Source organism: Macaca mulatta, chromosome 16, assembly GCF_049350105.2.
Source record: "Macaca mulatta isolate MMU2019108-1 chromosome 16, T2T-MMU8v2.0, whole genome shotgun sequence".
NCBI lineage: Eukaryota > Metazoa > Chordata > Mammalia > Primates > Cercopithecidae > Macaca > Macaca mulatta.
Window position 1 is genome coordinate 6,797,037 of NC_133421.1, and position 24,472 is coordinate 6,821,508.

General features: G+C 40.7%; 1 protein-coding gene and 1 long non-coding RNA gene across 8 annotated transcripts in view; one reads left to right on the forward strand and one right to left on the reverse strand.

Annotated features, from left to right (window-relative positions):
- The window catches only part of RABEP1 (rabaptin, RAB GTPase binding effector protein 1), a 104,643-nt gene that overhangs the window by 14,648 nt on the left and 65,523 nt on the right, over positions 1-24,472 (forward strand). For 4 of the 7 annotated variants that reach the window (XM_028835942.2, XM_077969939.1, XM_077969940.1 and 1 more), the window contains exon 2: positions 14,590-14,718. The exons of the other annotated variants lie outside the window; for them this stretch is intronic. In XM_028835942.2, the coding sequence (XP_028691775.1) occupies positions 14,590-14,718 (129 nt within the window). The remainder of the gene's footprint in view (positions 1-14,589; positions 14,719-24,472) is intronic. 7 annotated transcript variants of the gene reach the window in all.
- LOC144335275 (uncharacterized) lies at positions 16,961-20,001 on the reverse strand. Its single transcript, XR_013406005.1, has 2 exons — positions 19,516-20,001; positions 16,961-18,297 (listed from the first exon to the last, which is right to left on the reverse strand). It is a non-coding gene; the product is annotated as an uncharacterized LOC144335275 (long non-coding RNA).

Sequence of the window (24,472 nt, forward strand, 5' to 3'; positions counted from 1 at the left end):
ACATGGGAGAATATGCATACGTTATATGCAAATACTACACTGTTTTATATGTAATGGATTTGAGTATCATCGGATTTTGGTATCCGAGGGGTCCTGGAACCAGTTTCCCTCAGATACTGAGGGAAAACGGTATTATCTTTTTAAAGTTTCATATGTATAAAATATGTGAAAAAAACTTAAAAATTTGATAGAAAATTGCAGTACCTTTATAGCATGTTTTTTCCCGCTTAAATGAAGAGATGTTCATGATGTATTATTAAATAATGTTATTTTTAAGGCCAGGTGCGGTGGGTTACACCTGTAATCCCAGCACTTTGGGAGGCTGAGGCGCGCAGATCACCTGAGGTCAGGAGTTCGAGACTAGCCTGGCCAACATGGTGAAACCCCGTTTCTACTTAAAAAAAAAAAAAAAATTAAATAACAAAAATTAGCCAGACATGGTGGCGCACACCTGTAATTCCAGCTATTTGGGAGGCTTAGGCAGGAGAATCGCTTGAACCCAGGAGGTGGAGGTTGCAGTGAGCCGAGATCAGGACACTGCACTCCAGCCTGGGCAACAGAAGAAGACTCCATCTCCAAAAAAAAAAAAAAGTTATTTTTAATGGTATGTAACAGTAGTATTTTAATGTATGGATTCCATAATATGTTTAATCCTCTATTAGTAAATATTATTTTTATTTTTTTCTATTTCAGACGACACTGTGGCAAGCATCCTGATACATATGTCTCTAAATATTTAGTCAAATACTTCCCTCTGCTAAATCCCTGTTGCGTCAAAGTTTACATACATTTAAAATTTGATACTTTTGATACAATTAAGTTTTTATATGTTCTTTTGTATCAGGAATAACTCTATCTGAGACCAGCTGGAAAGCCAACCTAGTTGCTTCAAAAGTGAAGGGTTCAGTTTTTCTCTGCGTTCCACGTTCACACGTAGAGTTCTAAATTTGGTTTAACTGCTCAAGAATGTCAAAGATCGGAGTTTCTTCTATTTTCTACTTTCTTCCTCTGTGGGCCTGTTTGTCACATCATTATTTTTTGTAGATTTAGTTCTGATTTCTTTTTGGGAATATTTATTGCTTTAAATCTTCTACTGTTTTCTTAGTTACGTTTGTTGGGTTCTCTACTTCAGGCACGTGGATCATCCTTATTTTGGATAGTCTATTTCTCATAGCTATTTCCTCTCTAATTGCTTTACTTTTCTTTAAAATTCACTGAGATTATCTCAGGTCTTTTTGATCTGTTTAACAAAACGGATTGCATTAATGGATTTCTGAATGTTAGTTTTTGCACACTTAGATAAACTCAACTTGGTTGTGATGGATTGTTATTCTGGTATGGAGCTAGATCTGATTTGCTAAGGTTTGAGAATTTTTGCAATTATATTCATAAGTGAGATTGGCTTGTAGTTTTCCATTTTCGTACTGTGTTGTGTTTTGGGGTTTTTTTTTTTTTTTTTAAGACAGTTTTGTTCTTGTTGCCCAGGCTGGAGTGCAATGGCACGATCTTGGCTGACCACAACCTTCGCCTCCAAGGTTCAAACGATTCTCCTGCCTCAGCCTCCCAAGTAGCTGGGATTACAAGCATGTGCCACTACACCTGGCTAATTTTGTATTTTTAGTAGAGACTGGGTTTCTACATGTTGGTGAGGCTGGTCTCAAACTCCCAACCTCAGGTAATCTGCCCGCCTCGGCCTCCCAAAGTGCTGGGATTACAGGCATGAGCCACCACGACCTGCCTGGTTTTGGTATCTTGATTATGCTAGCTTGGTAAAATGGGAGGCATTTCATTGTTTTACTATGCTGAGGACAGTTTAAGTAGTATTGAAAATATTCTGTGAACATTTGATAGAACTTATGTTCCCTTTCAAGATTCATCTTAACTTGTATAGCTATTGCATAATTTATTTTGTCAATTTTATTTTCTTGTTTTTGGTGGGGTGGTGGTGGGGGGGCAAGGTCTTACTCTGTAGCTCCAGCTGGAGTGCAGTGGTGCAGTCATGGCTCACAGTAGCCTTGACCTCCCGTGGTCAGTTGATTGTCAGCCTTCTGAGTAGCTGGGACTGCAGGTGTGCACCACCACATCTGGCTAATTTTTGTATTTTTTGTGTAGATGAGGTTTCACCGTGTTGCTCAGACTGGTCTTGAACTGTGGGCTCAAATGATCTGCCTGCCTCAGCTTCCACGAGTGTTGGGATTACAGTCATGAGCCACTGTACCCAGCTTTTTGTTAGTTTTCTATTGTTAGATATTGACTTTTTTCGAATGTTTTGGAATTCTAACTGATGCTGCAGTCAATATTCTTGCAATTACATCTTAACACATATCTATGATTATTTCTTTAGGATACATTCCTGGTGGTGAAATTGTGTAATCACCTTTAGTTGAGAACCACTGGTTTATGACAAAATGCTTTAGGATACCCATTTACCATTCTGATACAAAATTGTACACAAGACTTTTTTAAAAACCCCAAAACCTTAACAGCATAATGCCTTTATTGTAAAGGAAAATAATTTGTAATTAGTAATACAGATTGCTTACACATTTCAACATGTAAATAAACAGTGCGACTACATAAAAGAAGAACATCCCTAGGAGGTGGTATTACACCTGTTTACAACTTCTGCTTATGTGACTCATGAATCTCCTCTGTTAAACACCCGTAATCATGGGAAAATCTAGCTAGGCCTTGGAATGAGGCAGGTCAGTGTTTGAATCCAGGTCTGGTACTTACTAGCTGTATATCAATAGATTGGCTTAATCTCAGAATATTTCTTCATCTATAACTGGGGTGATAATGCCTCTTTTATGGTTTGGTTTGAAAATTTAATGAACCAGTGTATAGCCTGATACTCCATGAAGAGCTATTTGTGAATTATTTAATCCTTAATACAATGCTAGAAGATAGTCCTATTATTAGTCCCCATTTTTACAGATGGAGAGAAGGAACCAGCTTAGTGGGAGGGCTGGAATTCAAACCCTAGTTTATTTCCAGAGCCTGTGCTGTCAGTTGTTACGTGCTATGACTTCTCATATAATAGTTGATAAATAGGCAATTTCATTTTCTGTAGCTTTAATCAAGAGTTCCCTCCCAAGTATTAACATCAGCATTCTTTCCTTAAGACTTCCCTTTGCTCTTGGTTCTCGTGTTCCCTTCCTGAGACATAAAATTAATCTCCTTCATCCACATGTAGGCAGAGAGCTATTTATTAAAAATTCTGTTCTGTCTCTATGTATGACCTTGATATTTCGGAAAAGCTCATAAATAATGCAGCCAGCTTTCCTTGTAAATAAAATATAGCCCTGTGTTTTTATTATTTATTTATGAAGAACTTTTCTTCTGATAAGTAACCCCCACTGTAGAGTTTATAGCTAGTGTGTAACCTTTTTATAACCCAAGTGTAGGGAGATAAGGAATTACATCTACATTTTAAAATTTTCTATGTTACAATCAAGGGAAGGGTGTATATAGGGAATTTGATTTGTTTTATGGTATAATTAAATATGGTTCTAAGAGGTGTCTTATGTTGCATTAGGCTTTTTTCCTGTAAATGATAAAAATTTTAAGAATATTCTTTTTTTTTTTTTTTTTTTTTTTGAGACGGAGTCTTGCTCTGTTGCCCAGGCTGGACTGCAGTGGCCGGATCTCAGCTCACTGCAAGCTCCGCCTCCCGGGTTTACGCCATTCTCCTGCCTCAGCCTCCCGAGCAGCTGGGACTACAGGCGCCCGCCACCTCGCCCGGCTAGATTTTTGTATTTTTTTTTTTTTTTGGGACGGAGTCTCGCTCTGTCACCCAGGCTGGAGTGCAGTGGCGCGATCTCAGCTCACTGCAAGTTCCGCCTCCCGGGTTTACGCCATTCTCCTGCCTCAGCCTCCCGAGTAGCTGGGACTACAGGCGCCCACCACCTTGCCCGGCTAGTTTTTTGTATTTTTTAGTAGAGACGGGGTTTCACCGTGTTAGCCAGGATGGTCTCGATCTCCTGACCTCGTGATCCGCCCGTCTCGGCCTCCCAAAGTGCTGGGATTACAGGCTTGAGCCACCGCGCCCGGCCATTTTAAGAATATTCTAAACCAATTACTATTTATATTAAAGGAACTGGTAATAACCAGAGATGATAATCTTCTTTATGAATAGTTCTCCACTGTGAATTGTGTGTGTATGTGCATAATGCCTCTTTATATCTTCATATGGAACTTCTTAAACATTTAAAAAGATTAGTATGTAGAGTCACCACCTTGCATGTGTCATGATTCTTTTTTTTTTTTTTTTTTTTTTTGAGACGGAGTCTCGCTGTGTCTCCCAGGCTGGAGTGCAGTGGCGTGATCTCGGCGGCTCACTGCAAGCTCCGCCTCCCGGGTTCACGCCATTCTCCCGCCTCAGCCTCCCAAGTAGCTGAGACTACAGGCGCCCGCCACCACGCCCGGCTAGTTTTTTGTATTTTTAGTAGAGATGGGGTTTCACCATGTTAGCCAGGATAGTTTCGATCTCCTGACCTCGTGATCCACCCGCCTCGGCCTCCCAAAGTGCTGGGATTACAGGCTTGAGCCACCGCGCCTGGCCAGTGTCATGATTCTTAATGTATGGCCAGTCTCACCTATAACCCCCACCTCCTCCGGGATTTTAAACTACGAATCTGTGATTTCATTTGGAAACATTTCAGGGTATGTGTAAACATACCACAATACTATTATAATACCTAAAACCAGTTAACAGTATCACCAAATACCCATTCCATGTTCACATATTCCCTAGTTGTCGTGCGTACTTGTGTGTGTGTGGAGGAAGTTTCAGCCTACCACACTGATACCCAAACTGCCCCATTTTTGGGCAGTGTGTGGCCTCTTTACATTGACTCCTAAATCTTTTTATATACCTTAACCGAAAAGATGTTCCAGGCTTATCTTGTACACTTCCTGCCCTGGACCTGGAATCGATCCTTTTTCCTAACGATCCCTAGTTCCTTTTAGTGGGGAAATGGCATTTAGAGAACACAGTCTGGGTACTGGGCGTGTAGCATGTATTTTTTTTTTTTTTTTTTTTTTTAGCAGTTTTTCTTAAGTCACTATTATCACTGTTATCCTTAAACAGAACACTGGGCATCATTTAATCTTTTATTGATGACTTAGTATTATGGAATTTAGTTTTGGTACTGAGCGGTAAGCTGATGAGTCCCTAGGGCCACTGAAGTTTGTTTTCAGTTAGTTTTGTTTGCCCTTATATTAAGTGGTTCTGAATTCCAGTTCATTTTTAGTCATGGTTTTATTTTTGCCTTGTGACCCAGTCCTCCCTGCTGTCACTGGGGTTTGTTTCTCATTTACAGGGCTATTCAACCTGCTATCTGCACTCGTTTCTTTTTCTTTTTTTTTTTTTTTTGAGTCTTGCCCTGTCGCCAGGCTGGAGTGCAGTGGCGCCATCTCGGCTCACTGCAACCTCCGCCTCCCGGGTTCAAACGATTCTCCTGCCTCAGCCTCCCAAGTGGCTGGGACTACAGGCGCCCGCCACCACGCCTGGCTAATTTTTGTATTTTTAGTAGAGATGTGGTTTCACCTTGTTGGCCAGGATGCTCTTGATCTCTTGACCTTGTGATCCGCCCGCCTCGGCCTCCCAAAGTGCTGGGATTACAGGCGTGAGCCACTGCGCCTGGCCTGCACTCATTTCTAAACTGCTTTTTCTCTCTGACTGGACTCCAGGCAAAACTGAGGGTTATGTTAGGAGATATGATTGGGTCTTATAGAGTATAATGTGCAGTTAGTTGGGAAGGAAAATCTAACCAGCTAAGCATTCAAGTGCATTAGTTTTTCATTTCTGTTAAGCTTGAAGGCTGTTATATTACATTTGTTGCCAGGCCTCCTTATGCTTCTCTAGACTGTGACAGTTTCTGTGACTTTGGTTTGATGATCTTGCTAGTTTTAAGAAGTGCTGGTTGAGGCCGGGCGCGGAGAACTTCTCACAAGTTTCCAGGTGATGGTGGTGGTGTGGTCCCAGAGCTACACTTGGAGAATCACTCCTTTATGCTAAACTTTAAGGAATACTCAAAAGCTGCTCTAGACCTGACCTTAATGGAAACTTGCCTCTGGTGCTGCTGGCCTATAGAAAAGAAATTGACTTAATGCCGTTGTCACTACTGCTTGGACTGATACCATTTCTGATTCAGGAGCTAGACCTATGCCACTGGGACGTGACTAAAAGTCTTACAGCAATGAGAATGGAACCTTGTTTCTTGACACGGCTCTATTCTGAACTGAAGTTGCATTTGGGTGTGTTTGTTTGGAGGAGCCTAGGTCACATGCCTGCATTCTTGTTTTAAGGGAGATTGGGGATTTGTATTTGACTTCTATTTTGGGAAGCTGAAACTCATAAAATGGAAATTTCTTTAAATGTAAGAAGACTATTGGAAAGATGATAGACAGCCATGGATATGGCGGTTGTCAAACTACAGCAGTACTACTGAAAGTAACCTGTCCACAAACTGTTTTTAATGTCTTCGAGGACACAAGGAACCTGAACCAGAATGTCAATCCATGTACTGCTTTCTTCATAGAAAAATGTCAGTAGAACTAAGCAATGTGCTTAGTGTCTTAGTTTATTTTACATTGTGGCACAAACTCCTTATCTCATTCTTAGACCAGTAACAAACAGTCTGCATACCAAACTTAGAGTAATAAATCAATATCAGCCTCCACCAAGATTTCAGGTGATGTACCAAGGGTCTCTTAGTCCTAACCTATAACTTTGTTTAAAAAAAAAAAAAAATCAACCGCCTGTGCTGTGATTAAAACTGCAGTAGCTTCGGGTTGTAAGAGGAGCCTTGGTTTAATAGCAATTGAAGTGGAAAGGGTTTAAGGACAGTATTGGATTACATTAATCTTGTGAGATAACAATAACAATGTGGGGTTGTGGCAAAAAAAAAAGCTAGAGTAGATTTACCGTACATTTTTTTTTTTTTTTTTTTTTTTTTTTGAGACGGAGTCTCGCTTTGTCGCCCAGGCTGGAGTGCAGTGGCCGGATCTCAGCTCACTGCAAGCTCCGCCTCCCGGGTTCACGCCATTCTCCTGCCTCAGCCTCCCGAGTAGCTGGGACTACAGGCGCCTGCCACCTCGCCCGGCTAGTTTTTTGTATTTTTTTGTAGAGACGGGGTTTCACCGTGTTAGCCAGGATGGTCTCGATCTCCTGACCTTGTGATTCGCCTGTCTCGGCCTCCCAAAGCCGTACATTGTTAAGGGTATAGCCCCTGAAGAAAGGAGATATTTCTGTTAGACTCTATGCTGGTATTGTGTTTAGATCATACTGTCATATTTTATGTGGAACTTTGACTAAGTTTAGTTTGAAGGGTGAGCAGCTTGGATAATGAAGCATTTAGAAATCATGATTAGGAGAAATCTGGAGAAGAAAATAGGGTAGGTGTGAAATGTCAGATACTAGAAAATCTACTCTCTAATTCTGGACAGCATAACTAAAATCTTGGAGCAGATTGGGGGAATGTTACTAAAAACAGATTTTTTTTTTTTTTTTTTTTTGAGACAGAGTCTCGCTCTGTTGCCCAGGCTGGAGTGCAGTTGTGCAGTCTCAGCTCACTGCAGCCTCCTCCTCCCCAGTTCAAGCGATTCTCAAGCCTCAGCCTCCCGAGTAGCTGGGACTACAGGTGCCTGCCACCATGGCCAACTAATTTTTTTTTTTTTTTGGTAGAGATGGGGTTTTGCCATATTAGCCAGGCTGGTCTCGAAATCCTGACCTCAGGCGATCCGTCCCCTTCGGCCTCCCAAAGTGCTGGGATTACAGTCGTGAGCCACCGCGCCTGGCCAGTTTACCTTAGTTTATAAAGTTACTTTATAAGCTTTTTAATGTTTTCTTTTGGAGTGCAGTGTTGCCATCTTGGCTCACTGCAAACTCAACCTCCCAGGCGCAAGCGACAGACACACACAACCATGCCTGGCTAATTTTTGTATTTTTAGTAGAGATGGGGTCTCACTCTGTTGCGAGGCTGGTCTCAAACTCCTGGCCTCAAGCAGTCCTCCCACCTTGGCCTCCCAAAGTGATGGGATTATAGATGTGAACCACTGGGCCCGGCTAGGAAAATCTTAAAATCTTAAGTGCAGTGTAAAAAATGATTATTTTGTAGACTGTGAGTTTCTTTGTTTTTTTTTTTTTTTGAGACAGAGTCTTGCTCTGTCGCCCAGGCTGGAGTGCAGTGGTGCGATCTTGGCTCACTGCAAGCTCCGCCTCCCGGGTTCACGCCGTTCTCCTGCCTCAGCCTCCCCAGCAGCTGGGACTACAGGCGCCTGCCACTACTCCCGGCTAATTTTTTTTGTATTTTTAGTAGAGAAGGTATCACTGTGTTAGCCAGGATGGTGTCAATCTCCTGACCTCGTGATCTACCCGCCTTGGCCTCCCAAAGTACTGGGATTGCAGGCATGAGCCACCGCTCCCGGCCGACTGTGAGTTTCTTTTTTTTTCTTTTTCTTTTTTTTTTTTTTTTGAGACGGAGTCTCGCTCCATCATCCAGGCTGGAGTGCAGTGGCTCAATCTCTGCTCACTGCAAGCTCCAACTCCCAGGTTCATGCCATTCTCCTGCCTCAGCCTCCCGAGTAGCTGGGACTATAGGCGACCACCACCACGCCTGGCTAATTTTTTGTAGTTTTAGTAGAGATAGGGTTTCGCCGTATTAGCCAGGATGGTCTCGATCTCCTGACCTTGTGATCCACCCACCTCGGCCTCCCAAAGTGCTGGGATTACAGGCGTGAGCCACGGTGCCTGGCCAACTGTGAGTTTCTTAACAGCAAAATTTAAAAAATGATTTTTTTGTGTTAAAATATTCTGAGACCATTTTGTATATGTGTACTTTTTTATGAGCAGATACATTGAAGTAGAGCAATAAAATAGCATAATTATTAAAATAAGAAACATAAAGCATTTCATTGCCTTTTGATTTAAATCTCATCAGCATAATTCTTTTATTACTCTGAGTGCCATTTGGGATATTCATTACAGTCTTTTTTTCTATATAATTTTTACATAGCTCATACTGTGCTATATATAACATTGTATTTTTTTATTTAACTTTTTCTGGCTTGGTATTCCTTCACTGAATGAATACGTAAAATGGGTAGGATACACCTACCATACTTAATAGTTTTATTTTATTTTATTTATTTATTTTGAGACAGGATCTCATTCTGTCACCCAGGCTGGAATGCAATGGTACGATCTTGGCTCACTGCAACCTCTGCCTCCCAGGTTCAAGCAATTCTCGTACCTCTGTCTCCCAAGTAGCTGAGATTACAGGCACGCACTACCATGTCTGGCTAATTTTTGTATTTTTGGTAGAGATAGGATTTCACCACATTGACCAGGTTGGTCTCGAACTCCTGTCCTCAAGAGATCCACTTGCCTTGGCCACCCAAAGTGCTAGGATTACAGGCATGAGCCACTGTGCCCAGCCAATAGTTTTATTTTAAAATCCAGTGACACACAAGATAAAACATTTGAGTTTTAGGAACTATTCAGATTCTTTGAGCCCACTGGAGTTATTTTTTGTTGTAAATTGGTTGAAATAGGTATTTTCTTGGAGTTCGAACATCTTTAAACAAAAAGGTTTTGGTCGTAGTACATTTCATGTTACTTATATCTTTATCAAATTTAGTGTAAAGATGCCAGGTGTGGTGGCTCAAGCCTATAATCCCAGCACTTTGGGAGGCCAAGGCGGGTGGATCACTTGAGGTCAGGAGTTTGAGACCAGAGTGGCCAACATGGTGAAACCCCATCTCTCCTAAAAGTACAAAAATTAGCTGTGAGTGGTGGTGGGCACCTGTAATCTCAGCTACTCGGGGGGCTGAGGCAGGAGAATCACTTGAACTCTGGGAGGTGGAGGTTGCTGTGAGTTGAGATTACACCATTGCACTCTAGCCTGGGTGACAAGAGTGAAATTTCGTCTCAAAAAAAAAAAAAATTATTATAAGTTTTACTTGTAAGAGGAACGTAGTAGTAGGACACAGCTTGAGTCTTAGAAATACTTTTATGTGTTCTCTTGTTTATATCAAAATTATTAGGTCTTTACTCCATTTATTTATTGTATTCTTTTTTCTTTTTGTATTGCTGCTGTTAATTCAGACATTCTGAATTGAGTGACATAGTCATTTTTCCCTTTGGATGTCAAGCATTATAAGTAGCCATTGCATGGCTGGACGTGGTGGCTCACACCAGTAATCCTAGCACATTGGGAGGCTGAGGCAGGTGGATCACCTGAGGTCAAGAGTTCAAGACTAGCCTGGCTAACATGGTGAAACCCTGTCTCTACTAAAAATACAAAAAAATTAGCCTGGTATGGTGGCAGCTCCTTTAATCCCAGCTACTTGGGAGGCTGAGGCAGGAGAATAGCTTGAACCCAGGAGATGGAGGTTGCAGTGAGCCGAGATTGCGCCATTGCTCTCCAGCCTGGGCAACAGAGCAACAACTCCGTCTGAAGAAAGGAAAAGAAAAAAAAAAAAAGAAGAAAGAAAGTAGGCAATGCATTAGATAATTTCTCCCTTTTTCTTATTGCTCAAATGAAGGCAACAAATACGGGATATATGGAACTGTTGACAAAGGCTGGCATACTGATATTCTCAGCCTTCTAAATTTCAAGTTTAATGTTGAAGGCTGGCAATACAGTAATTACTTTGTCCGTGATGCTATAAAGATACATGTTAATAGGGAAGGGTATGAGCTGGAAGCCTCAGCATGGAACTGAGTCAGAATCATGAGGTTGGAAGTGACTTCTGGTCTTTTCTGGCTACATATAAAGTTATTTAATCACTACTTTTTTGCTTTATTCATGAAATAAATACTACCAATTTAATAATGACAGCTAACGTTTATCAACTTTATTCTATATGCCACACTAAGTACTTTTTACATGAACTGTTAGCTCATGATTGTGACCTATTAGCTGCCATGTTATAAAAAATAATGCAGCATTTTGTGTGATGAGAGCTGTTTTCTCCTTGATTTGTGGTTGGTTGCTAATGCATTAGGATACGCTTATTTGTAAACTTTCTCATATTTAGGGTGAATTGATTTTTCTAGATGTTGTAGTAAAGTCATTCTTGTAAAAAGCCGTTTTTTTGTCTTTCTATATTGTAGAATTGCAGTATGTTAGAAGTACTTGAGGTGGATGATCACTTCTTTAAAAAAAAAGAGAAAGACAATTACTCGATATACTCTCAAAGGGATCATGATTTCTAGAACCGAACACTGTCCTGAAGCCTGGAGAGAGCCAGGCTTTGTGGGTATAGAGTGGGTCTAAACTGTGGGCCAGAGCAATGAGGGGTTGGGAGTAATGGAAACCTACTTAGTCTTGGCTGCATCTTTAACGGCTGCATTTTTGTTTTGTTGATTCATTTGTCTCAGTTCCTAATTATAAACACATTAATGTTGAGAGGTATGGGTGTTTTGGTTATGTGTGCATTTCGGTAGAAGGTAGGGATAGGAGGGGATACGTCTTATTAGAGAAAAATAAGAACAGGGATTTTGGTTTTTCTCTTTCCTTGATTCCCCAGAGCCCTTTATTACCCCTGTACTAATCAGTAGCTACTAGTAATACTAAAGTGTTACGTGGAAAAGTTGTTTAACTTACTAAACAATGTGGATTTAATAATAAAAATACCAGTAAAATTAGCACAGAGAACAGATTTCTTTCATGATTTCAAATGGTAATATGAGATAATTGCACATTTTTTCCTTCCAATGGATTTCTCATCCCTCTTTTTCTCAAAGTTTTATCAAACCTTCTGTTGACCAGAAGTTGTTGCTTTGACTTAGAGACCCTATGTGTTTGTTCCTTAAAATAATTACCATTAATGACATGGAACTCAAACCAGCAGTCATCCTGTTTCTGCAATGATTGCACTTACACTGTTAAATCTATAGCGAGGCTAGTTTCAAGGTCTCATGGGAATGAACGCATAGAGATACTTCTCGACTTAACCATGGAGCTATACCCATTATAAATTGGAAATATCATTAAATGCATTTAATACACTTATGGAACATCATAGCTTAGCCTAGCTACCTTAAATGTGCCTAGAACACTTATATTAGCCTACAGCTGGGCAAAATCTTCTAACAGAAAACCTGTTGTTGACAAAGGCTGGCATACTTATATTCTCAGCGTTTTAAATTTCAGAAGGTTTAATATTGTTGAAGGCTGGCATTACAGTAATTAGTTTGTTCATGATGCTATAAAGATACATGGTAGGCTGGGCACGGTGGCTCATGCCTGTAATTGCAGCACTTTGGGAGGCCGAGGCGGGCAGATCACCTGAGGTCAGGAGTTCAAGACCAGCTTGGGCAACATGGTGAAACCCTGTCTCTACTAAAAATACAAATACTGGCTGGGCACAGTGACATGTGCCTGTGATCCCAGCTACTTGGGAGGCTGAGACAGGAGAATCACTTGAGCCTGGGAGGCGGAGGTTGCAGTGAGCCAAGATTGTGCCACTGCACTCCAGCCTGGGTGACAAGAGTGAGACTCCGTCTCAAGAAAAACCCAAAAAAGATATATGGTAATAGGGAAGGGTATAAGCTGGGAGTCTAAGCATGGAACTGAGTCAGAATCATGAGGTTGGAAGTGACTTCTGGTCTTTTCTGGCTACATACAAGGTCATTTGATTACTATTTTTTTTTTGTTATTCATTAAATAAATACCACCAATTTAATAATGACAGCTGACATTTATCAAGTTATAATAAAATGTTGTGTATATCATGTAATTTATTGAATCCTGTAGTGAAAGTTGAAAGTGAAAAAGAGTGGTTATATGAGTACCATAATAAAATGGAAAAATTGTAAGTGAAACCATCAGTTTGAACCATCTGTATTGGTTTTAGTTCATTGTCAAAGAAATACACATCTGCATAGAAGAGAACTTTGAGAAGCATATGGAAGGCTGGGTGCGGTGGCTCATGCCTGTAATCCCAGCACTTTGGGAGGCCGAGGTGGGCGGATCATTTGAGGTCAGGAGTTCGAGACCAGCCTGACCAACATGTGAAACTCCATCTCTACTAAAAATACAGAAATTAGCTAAGCATGGTGGTGCATGCCTGTAGTCCCAGCTACTTGGGAGACTGAGGCAGAAGAATCACTTGAATATGGGAGGCAGAATTTGCAGTGAGCCGAGATCGCACCACTGCACTGTAGCCTGGGCAACAGAGCGAGACTCTGTCTCAAAAATAAAAAAGCATATGGAAGAAATTAATGGGCCATAATTCTGTTACTCATACATAAAGCATTGGTACATTTTTTCCCATCTTTTTTTTTTCTATACATTTTAAAAATCAGCTCTCAAATTGAGTGAGTGATTGGGAGAGGGGATAGCCTTCAAAGATAATCTCAGATCTTGATTAAAATTGTAGGCAAATCATCATTATCTGGAGTGACTTGTAGCAGGAAACTTGGATCTCTGCTGGCCTAAGTAGTTAGTGGTTGATTAGGACTAACTGATACCCCCTAAAGGGATTATGGTCATAGCTTTAAGGCTGGGATGCTGTTGGGGCAAAAGAGGAGATCAGGGGTTTGGACAGCTGGACCTCCTATCTTATGCTTCAATCAAAAGAACCCTTCGGTTTGGTCAGGGAAGACAATCATTTAACCAACTGAGTCCAAATTATAGTGTCCATAAAGTAAAAGTCTGCTAATCCCCGCACACCATGATCAATATTGAAAACATGGAAGAAAACCAGATTATCTCTCAGTAATTGAGAGTTCATATAGATTGTACAGTTCTGTATCCTCTCTCTGTGAATGGGTTTTTGATTATGATCTCAGTATAATGGTAATGGATCATTTTGGAGTTGGAAGAATAGTTCAGTCTGGTATGGCGGCACTAATTAGGGAACCTATTAGATTCTGCTTGTGACATTTGAGAGAAATGGGAAATAGCAAGATTGGCAGTGGGTTCATATGTGGGATAATTAGCTCAAATAATCCAGTGTTTAACAGTTCTAAAATTGAATTGCTATTCAGTTGCACAAAGGCACTTTAGAAACTCTCTTTTTGTGGGGAAGTTGGTCTTATGTGATTCTCTGTATATTTGTGGTTTCACTTTACATGACTCATTTACAGTTGTGTATTAAGTCTAATAGAAGGGTCTTTTTTTAGACAAGAGTCTCACTCTGTCACCCAGGCTGGAGTGCAGTGGCGTGATCTCGGCTCACTGCAACCTCCGCCTCCTGGGTTCAAGCGATTCTCCCGCCCCAGCCTCCTGAGTAGCTGGGATTACAGGCGCCTGTCACCATACCTGGCTAATTTTTGTATTTTTAGTAGAGACGGGATTTCTCCATGTTGGCCAGGCTGGTCTCGAACGCCTGAGCTCAGGTGATCCACCTGCGTTGGCTTCCCAAAGTGCTGGGATTACATGCGTGAGACACTATGCCTGGCCTGTCTTACTTTTTTTTAACATTAGAATATCCTAGCATATGGTGGATTTTTGGAAGAGACTTGACTACTTGTTTCATGTATAGCAGTGTGCAGCTGGAATATTAATTTATTGTTTTATAAATTTATTTATAAATAAAAGTTATTACTTGTTAACTAGTATTTTTTTCCCCCAGTTTCTCTTCAGCAACGGGTAGCAGAATTGGAAAAAATTAATGCAGAATTTTTACGTGCACAACAGCAGCTTGAACAAGAATTTAATCAAAAGAGAGCAAAATTTAAGGAGTTATATTTGGCTAAAGAGGGTAAGTTCATAAGTCTCCCACCACCGTCAATGCAAAAATGGCCTCAAAGTATTGAGTTTCTTGGTAGTAGTGTTAATTTTATCATTGAATAAACCTTGATTTTATTGGTACTTGCATAATAAAAGAATACTGTTTAAAGGCCAGATTAAGAATGAGATTGAAAAAACAAGTTGAAAAATGCCTTCTTCAGATTTTGCCTTGTTTTTTGATCTTACTGTTGATATTTAGGTTGCATAGCCTTGAGATAAGAGACGGTCATTGCTCTTACACTTGAGATACAGTTGTGGGCAAACTAGGATTGTTGGCATTCTAATAACATCTTTAGCTATGTTTAATTCCGTGAAACATCAGTTTTACCCAACAAATATTCAGTTGTCAATAAATATTTAATATCTACTATGAGGCAGACATTATACTTACATGTTGGGTATACAGAAGGAGCAAAATTCATGTGGTTCTTTAACTTGGTTGAACACAATGAGCCAAACAGATGTTAAGTAATTGTGTGATGAGTTGTTAAAAAAGAAATTGCAGGCCGGGCGCGGTGGCTCATGCCTATAATCCCAGCACTTTGGGAGGCCGAGGCGGGCGGATCACCTGAGGTCGGGAGTTCGAGACTAGCCTGACCAACATGGAGAAACCCCGTCTCTACTAAAAATACAAAATTAGCCGGGCGTGGTGGCGTGTGCCTGTAATCCCAGCTACTCGGAAGGCTGAGGCAGAAGAATCACTTGAACCCAGAAGGCAGAAGTTGAGGTGAGCCGAGATTGCGTCGTTGCACTCCAGCGTGGGCAACAAGAGTGAAACTCCATCTCAAAAAAAAAAAAAGAAAAAGGGAAACTATCAGGAAAATACGTGAGAGAACATGGTGGGGGACCTAATTTGAAGGATCAGGGAAGGGGCTTACATTCTGAGTACTGACCTAGAATAATGTGGATATGGCTTCCACAGCTCTCTAGACCAGTGGTTCTCAAAGTGTGGTTGTGGAACAGCATCATTATCATTATCACCTGGGAACGTTGTTAGAAATGCAAATGTTTGGGTCCCACCCAGATTTACTGAGTTAGAAACTGGAATTTGGGTCCAGATCACACTAAATTTTGAAAACTGCTCTATTCTATAATAGAATAGTGGCTCTCAAATTCTAACATGGATAAAAATCACCTGGAGAGCTTGTTAAACCACAGTATGTTTGGGTGGAGCCCAGAAATTTGCATTTCTAATAAGCTCATAGATGATTCCAGTTACTGCTAGTTCAAGTACTACAGTTTGAGAAATCCTGTTCTAGACTAGTGATCATGCAGCTTTTTTAACTTGTGAACTCTGTAAAATATATACTTACATACAACCTTTATACATTTTAAAGTTGATGTTTAAAATGTTTTGCTTGAAAAGATGTGGATATAAGTTTTATATTGTTGATATTTACAATTTAAATGAAAACTTCGTGCTTTTTTTTTTTTTTTTGAGATGGAGTCTGGCCCTGTTGCCCCAGGCTGGAGTGCAGTGGCGCGATCTCAACTCACTGCAACCTCCGCCTCCCGGATACAAGCGATTTTCCTGCCCCAGCCTCCCGAGGAGCTGGGATTATAGGCATGCACCACCATGCCCCGCTAATTTTTTTTTTTTTTTTTTTTTTTTTGAGACAGAGTCTCGGTCTGTCGCCCAGGCTGGAGTGCAGTGGCGCAATCTCGGCTAACTGCAAGCTCCGCCTCCCGGGTTCACGCCATTCTCCTGCCTCAGCCTCCTGAGTAGCTGGGACTACAGGCGCCTGCCACTGCGCCCGGCTAATTTTTTCTATTTTTAGTAGAGACGGGGTTTCACCATGGTCTCGATCTCCTGACCTTGTGATACACCCGCCTTGGCCTCCCAAAGTGCTGGGATTACAGGCGTGAGCCACCGCGCCCGGCTAATTTTTGTATTTTTAGTAGAGACAGGGTTTCACCATGTTGGTCAGGCCGGTCTCGAACTCCTGACCTTGTGATCCGCTCTCCTCGACCTCCCAAAGTGCTGGGATTACAGGCGTGGGCCACCGCGCCTGGCCAACTTCGTGCTTTTAGACATATCCAGTGGAATGAAAATATCAGTGATTTAATGTCCATTGTCATCTGTTTAACAAAAAAACACACGAATAGCTTTTTAGCAGAGATTTTACAGTGGTTTTCCTCCTTGAGTTTTCTTCTTTACATCTCTTTTAGAATTTTGTTCTTAAAAATGGTTTTGGAATTTGAATGTGCATTTGTTTCTTTTTCTTTCTTTTTTTTTTTTTTTTTGAGACCGAGTCTCACTGTTGCCCAGGCTGAAGTGCAGTGGTGTGATCTTGGCTCACTGCAACCTCCGCCTCCTGGATTCAAGCGACTCTTGTGCCTCAGCCTCCCTAGTAGCTGGGATTACAGGCCCATGCCTCAATGTGCTGTCTCAGAAGAAATAAGTTTTGTCTGGTTATTCAGTATCTTTATATGAATGTATCTTCTCCCTTTTAAAATTTGTTCATGCTTTTGAATTAATCAAGCACCACTGTCCTTCTGCAGTGGTATATTCTTGTCAAGATGACCTGTAAAACATTTGATGTATATATAAAAGGTTGTGGTAGTATTTTCTCTGATGATCAGTTGAAACCCAGCAGTATGATGCTGGCTAATGATATCCATTTTCTCCTTTACCTCTTACACCAAAACCTCTGTAGCTTGTTTATCCTGTCTACGGCTAATTGAAGTCAATCTTGCCTAAACCTTGTTTGTTTTGCTTTCTTTTTGTGTGTCCCCAGTAAAGCTGTTAGGGTTCCTTCGTTTTCTTATTTTCTTTGAAATTATAAAATTGAATTTTCCCAAAAATTCTGAAGAAATGAAAATGACCAAGAACCTCCCATTTCTGAAATGCATTATCAACTGCAGTTTTAGATCTGTGAATTAAAGAGCTTGTAACAGGGGTTGGTTCAAAAACCATGCTTAGTTTGTTAAAATTTCATTGATGACATCTAAACGCAGTAAATAGTCTTTTTGTGTACTGTTGTATCTTTACTGTCCAAAGTGGTCAATAAACTTAGCTGGCCATAGCAAACAGTTGGGGTAGCTTTTTACAAAATTTCAAAAAAATACTGTGATCCTTTTTGAGAGTTTTTGAGAGACATTCGTAAAGAAAATGCATAGTATATAAAAGGTCATATGCTGATTACTTAGTTTTTGTCTTGGCTGTTAGCCTATATCATAATAAAAATCAAATGTGAAGATTTCCCCTGAGACAGCTGCTTTTATTGTATCTACTGTGAAGTCTAAATCTAGTCTTTAATGATTGCCACAGGTGTTTACAGTATAAACCAGGATTTTGATGTGGACAGCAGTCTTTGTTTTATCTTTCAGGAAAACCAGGTCAAGGTAACTCTGAAAGTCCAAACATTGGTTTTTTCCCAATAGGTCCAGCTTTTGCTTTAGTGTTGTGATAGCTGTGTTTGCACTTGTTTGGAGAATAGCTGAAATATAAGTGCAGATGGTAATGAGAAATGTACCTTTTTACTTCTCTTACTGTCTGTTCTTTTCTTAGTACCTATTCTTTTTTTTTTTTTTGAGATGGAGTCTTGCTCTGTCACCCAGCCTGGAGTGCAGTGGCACGATCTCGGCTCACTGCAGCCTCTGTCTCCCAAGTTCAAGTGATTCTCCTCCCTTAGCCTCCTGAGTAGCAGGGACTACAGGCACATGCCGCCACACCCGGCTAATTTTTGTATTTTTTAGTAGAGATGGGGTTTCACCATGTTTCCCGGGCTGGTCTTAGTACCCATTCTTTTCCAAGCCGACTTTAGCTGGGAATGTTATAAATATTTCTGAAAGTTTTATTGCTTTTCTGTTGAAGTATTTTCTGATTTAGCTTTTCTTTAACTACAGAGCTTGGCACTACAGCAGTGTTTGTTTTGTGCTCTGGAAATTTGTAGTGTTGCCAATGAGTAAGAGACGGTTACATGAAACAGAACAAAAGGCCATATAGTTCTCAATCTGACGAAAAATAGTAGGAATAGAGCTTATAGCTAATCACCAGAAGACATTGAAGTTTTCTACTGGTGTTCAGAAAGTCTTTATACATGGTTGTAATTTATATATAAAGCTGTTATGCTAACTAATCAGAATTTCAATAGTGAAAAGCTAGATATAGGAAGCTATCTGTGGTTCCAGTGTCATAAACTTGCACTTAGATATGGAAATGAAAACAGTATATAAAATTAACAATTAAGACCCATTAGTAATACTGTAAACAAACGATTAGAAATTAAAATAGTGTTTGCTAATAGATTTAATCAGTAGAGACGATACAGAGATTTTAGTAAATTAGAAAGCAGTACTGAGGAGTTCTCCCTCCTAGTGAGACAAGGAAGGAAATATGAAAGAACATAAAGACATAGAGGATGAATTGAGAGCCTTCAACACACATCTGAAAAGAGTTCCAGGGGAAGAGAATGGAAGGGATAGTAAAGAATATTGGAACAGATAACTTAAATTTTTACTAATAAAAAATGTGAGTCCTTAACATCAATACTGACTACTAAACAGGATAATAGTAAATTCAAGCCGGGTGTGGTGGCTCATGCCTGTAATCCCAGCACTTTGGGAGGCTGAGGCGGGTGGATTACTTGAGGTCAGGAGTTCGAGACCAGCCTGGCCAACATGATGAAACCCCATCTCTACTAAAAATACAAAAAAACCAGCCGAACATGGTGGTGCACATCTCTAATCCCTGCTACTTGGGAGGCTGAGGCAGGAGAATTGCTTGAACCCAGGAGGCGGAGGTTGCAGTGAGCGTAAATTGTACCATTGCACTCCAGCCTGGGCAACAGTGTGAGACTTCATCTCAAAAAACAAAACAAAACAAAAAATAGTAAATTCATACCATGGCACATCTTTTATATGATAGAACATCAAGAATCAAAAGAAAATGTGAAAAGCTACCAGAGAAAAGAAACAATTACAGGCCGGGCGCGGTGGCTCAAGCCTGTAATCCCAGCACTTTGGGAGGCCGAGACGGATGGATCACGAGGTCAGGAGATCGAGACCATCCTGGCTAACACGGTGAAACCCCGTCTCTACTAAAAAATACAAAAAAAAACCTAGCCGGGCGAGATGGCGGGCGCCTGTAGTCCCAGCTACTCGGGAGGCTGAGGCAGGAGAATGGCGTAAACCCCGGAGGCGGAGTTTGCAGTGAGCTGAGATCCGGCCACTGCACTCCAGCCCGGGCGACACAGCGAGACTCTGTCTCAAAAAAAAAAAAAAAAAAAAAAAAAAAACTAAGCACTCAGCCATCTATGTAATCACTAAAAGTACTGCTTAGTAGGCCAGCTGTGGTGGCTCACACCTGTAATCCTAGCACTTTGGGAGGCGGAGGTGGGCGGATTGCTTGAGTTCATGAGTTTGAGAACAGCCTGGGCAACACGGTGAAGCCGTGTGTCTACTAAAATACAAACAGTTAGCTGGGCGTGGCAGTGTGTGCCTATAGTCCCAGCTACTTGGGAGGCTGAGGCAGGAGGATTGCTTGAACCCAGGAGGCGGAAGTTGCAGTGAGCCGAGATCGCGCCACTACATTCCACCCTGGGTGACGGAGCGAGACTCCGTCTCAAAAAAAAAAAAAAAAAAAACAACAAAAAAAGAACTGCTAGTAGAGATAGACATTCGCAAAAAGAAAACATAGAGGAAATATATAGGATGTAAGAAATAGGATAGGGCGGGTGCTGTGGCTCATACCTATAATCCCAGCACTTTGGGAGGCCAAGGCGGGTGGATTGCCCGAGGTCAGGAGTTTGAGACCAGCTTGGCCATTGTGGTGAAACCCCATCTACTAAAATGCAAAAATTAGCTGGATGTGGTGGCAGGCACCTGTAATCCCAGCTACTTGGGAGGCTGACATAGGAGAATTGCCTGAATCCAAGAGACAGATGTTGCAGTGAGCTGAGATCACACCACTGCACTCCAGCCTCGGTGACAGAGCAAGACTCTGTCTCAAAGGAAAAAAAAAAAAAAAAAAAACAGTGTAAGAAACAATACAAAATACAGAAATTGATAAAAATATATATTTTTAAATTTTTATCTTTTGAGATTGAGTCTTGCTCTGTCGCCCAGGCTGGAGTGCTGTGGTGCTGTGATGGCTGACTGCAACCTCTGCTTCCCAGGTTCAATTGATTCTCCTGCCCTAACTTTCTGAATAGCTGGAATTATGGGCACCTGCCACCATGCCTGGCTTAATTTTTGGAGGAGACACATCCCCACTTATTCTTTGAGGCTAGTGTTATCTTGACCTCAAAACCAACGAAGACATCACAAGAAACTTAGCCCAGTATTCCGTGGGAATATAGAAGCACAAATTCTCACCAAAGAACCAGCAAATCAAATTAAGCTACAGGTAAAAAGAATCACACAGCATGAAAAGTGGGATTCATCCCAGGAATTGAAGGTTGGTGCAACACCTGAAAATCAGTAGGATAAGAAACAAAGACACATGATCATCTTACTAGACAGAAAAAGTATTTGACAAAACCCAACACTGTTTCATGATAAAAACACTAAAACAGGAAATCCTGAAAATGGGCTTCTACGAAAAACTTACAGCTAACATCACACTTAATGTTTAAAGACCAAATGCTTTTCCCCTAAAGCCAGAAACAGGACAATTATGTACACTCTGACCACTTCTGTTCAACATTGGAAGTGAGGATCTATCTAGGGCACTTACCCAAAGAAAGAAAAAGGAAGGGAATCCACATTGAAAAGGAAGAAATAAAACTACTTTTCTCTGATGGCATCCTCTTTCATATACAGACTCCAAGGGAATCCACTACAAAACTAGTTAAAACTAATAAGTGAGTTCAGCAAGATTCAGAATATAAGAGCATCATACAAAAATCAGTTATATGTATGAAAATGGCGTTAAAGAAACAGTTCCATTTACAATAGCATCAAAATGAATAATGTATTTAGGAATACATTTAACAAAATAAACTCAAAACTTGTACTCTGAAAACTTCACTATTAAAAGAAATTAAAGGAGATCTGGGCTGGGCGCAGTGGCTCACTGCTACAGTCTCAGCACTTTGGGAGGCTGAGGCGGGCGGATCACCTGAGGCTAGGAGTTCAAGACCAACCTGGCCAACATGGTGAAACCCTGTCTCTACTAAAAATGCAAAAATTAGCCAGGTGTGGTGGTGCACGCCTGTACTCCCAGCTACTTGGGAGGTTGAGGCGGGAGAATCGCTTGAACCTGGGAGGTGGAGGTTGCAGTGAGCTAAGATCGCGCCACTGCACTTCAGCCTGGGAGACAGAGTGAGACCCTGTCTCACACACACAAAAAGGAGATTTAAATAAATAGACATCTCATGTCCATGGATTAGAAGTCTTAATATTGTTATGGTGGCACCACTCCTCAGATTGATGTACAGATTAAATGCAGTGCCTTTTAATATCCCAGTTGGCTTCCTTGTAGGAATTGACAACTGATCCTTAGACATCTCATGTCCATGGATTAGAAGTCTTAATATTGTTATGGTGGCACCACTCCTCAGATTGATGTACAGATTAAATGCAGTGCCTTTTAATATCCCAGTTGGCTTCCTTGTAGGAATTGACAACTGATCCTAAAATTTATATGGAAATTCTAGAGATCTAGAATTGTCACAACAACCTTCAAAAAGAAAAATGTTTGAAGACTCACACATCTTGATTCCAAAACTTATTGCAAGGCAACAGTAATCCAGACAAGGTGGCACTATCCTAAGGACAGACATAGATCAGTGGAATAGAATTACATTCTCAGTTGCTTTTCCACAAGGTGCCAAAACCGTTCACTGGGGGAAAGAATAATCTCTTCAACAAATTGTGCTGAGACATTTGGATATCTACATGTGAAAGAATGAAGTTGGACCCCCTGCCATCTGCCAGAGTTAACTCAAAATGTATAAGGACCTAGATGTAAAAGGTAAACTATAACTCTTAGAGGAAAACATAGGGTTAAGGTTTTGTGACCTTGGATTAGGCAGTGTTTTCTTAGGTATGACACTAAAAGTGGAAGCAACCAAAGAAAAATGAGATAAATTGAACTTCATCAAAATTAAAAATATTCATGTTTTCAAGGATACCATAGAGTGAAAAGACAACTCACAGAATGGGGCAGAATCTTGCAATTATTATATTGGATAAGGGTCTAGATTACATAAAGACATTACAACTCAATAGCAAAAAGACAGTCCAACTAAAAATGGACAGTGAATCTGAATAGGCATTTCTTCAGAGGAGAGACACAAATGGCCGATAAGTATGTCGTAAGGTGATCAGTGACATCAGCCCTCAGGAAAACACAAATCAAAATTATAACATGCCGCTTAGTACCCACTAGGATGGCTATAATTAATACGTCTGACATTAACAAATGTTGGCAAGGATGTGGAGAAATTGGAACTCTCATACACCACCGGCAGGAGCGTAAAATGATATGTTAGCTTTGGAAAACAGCCTATCACTTCCTCAAACAGGTAAACATAGAGTTACCATTTGACTCAACAATTCCACTCCTAGGTGTATACACTCAAAAAATGAAAACGTTTCCATACATAAACTTGTACATGGATTTTTGTAGCAGCATTATTCATAATAGTGAAAAAGGAATATCCTAAATGTCCATCAACTGATGAATAAACAAAATGTGTTTTTTCTTATCCATAAAAAGGAATGAAGTACCAGTTCTACAACATGAGTGAACCTTGAAAAAACATTATGCCAAGTAAACAAAGCCAGTCAGAAAACATCACATATTTCATGATTCTGTTTATATGAAATGTCTAGATTGGCAGTCTGTAGAGATAGAAAGTAGAATATTTGTTGTCTAGGATTGGTGGGGTGAGGAGTTGGAGATGAAAGAGCACAAGGTTTTTTCTGGAGTGATGAAAAAGTTCTAAAATTGATGGTGGTGATGGTTGTACAAGTCTGATTGAATATACTAAAAAGTCATTGAATTATATACTTTAAATGAATTGTTTTGTATGTGTGATACTGTAAAATATATATTTGGGGCGGGTGCGGTGGCTTACACCTGTTATCCTAGCACTTTGGGAGGCTGAGGTGGGCGGATCACCTGAGGTTAGGAGTTTGAGACCAGCCTGACCAACATGGAGAAACCCCATCTCTACTAAAAATACAAAATTAGCTGGGCGTGGTGGCGCATTCCTGTAATTCCAGCTATTCGGGAGGCTGAGGCAGGAGAATTGCTTGAACCTGGGAGGTGGAGGTTATGGTGAGCCGAGATCATGCTATTGCACTCCAGCCTGGGCAATAAGAGTGAAACTCCATTTAAAAAGAAAAAAAATATATATATATGTATATAAAAAATATATACTACATATGTATATAATATATATGTATATAAAAAATATATAAGTATATAAAGTGATAAGTGTCTTTGTTAATGAGCTGACTGATGGCTGGCAGCCCCTAGGTAATTTCAGGATAGGGGATGGTCACCAGAAAGACCAACACAGGATTGGAGGTTGGAACTTCCAACCCTGCCTCCCAACCTCCAGGTAGAGGAGAGGAGCTAAAGGTTAAGTTGATCATTGGTGGCATTTAATCATGTCCATGTAATAAAGCCTCTGTAATAACTGAAAAGGACAGGGTTTGGAGAGCTTCCAGGTAACTGAAGATGTGAAGGTTCCTGGAGGGTGGTGCCCCAGAGAGGGCATAGAAGCTCCATGCCCCTTCCCACATGCCTTGTCCTGTGCACCTTTTTCTCT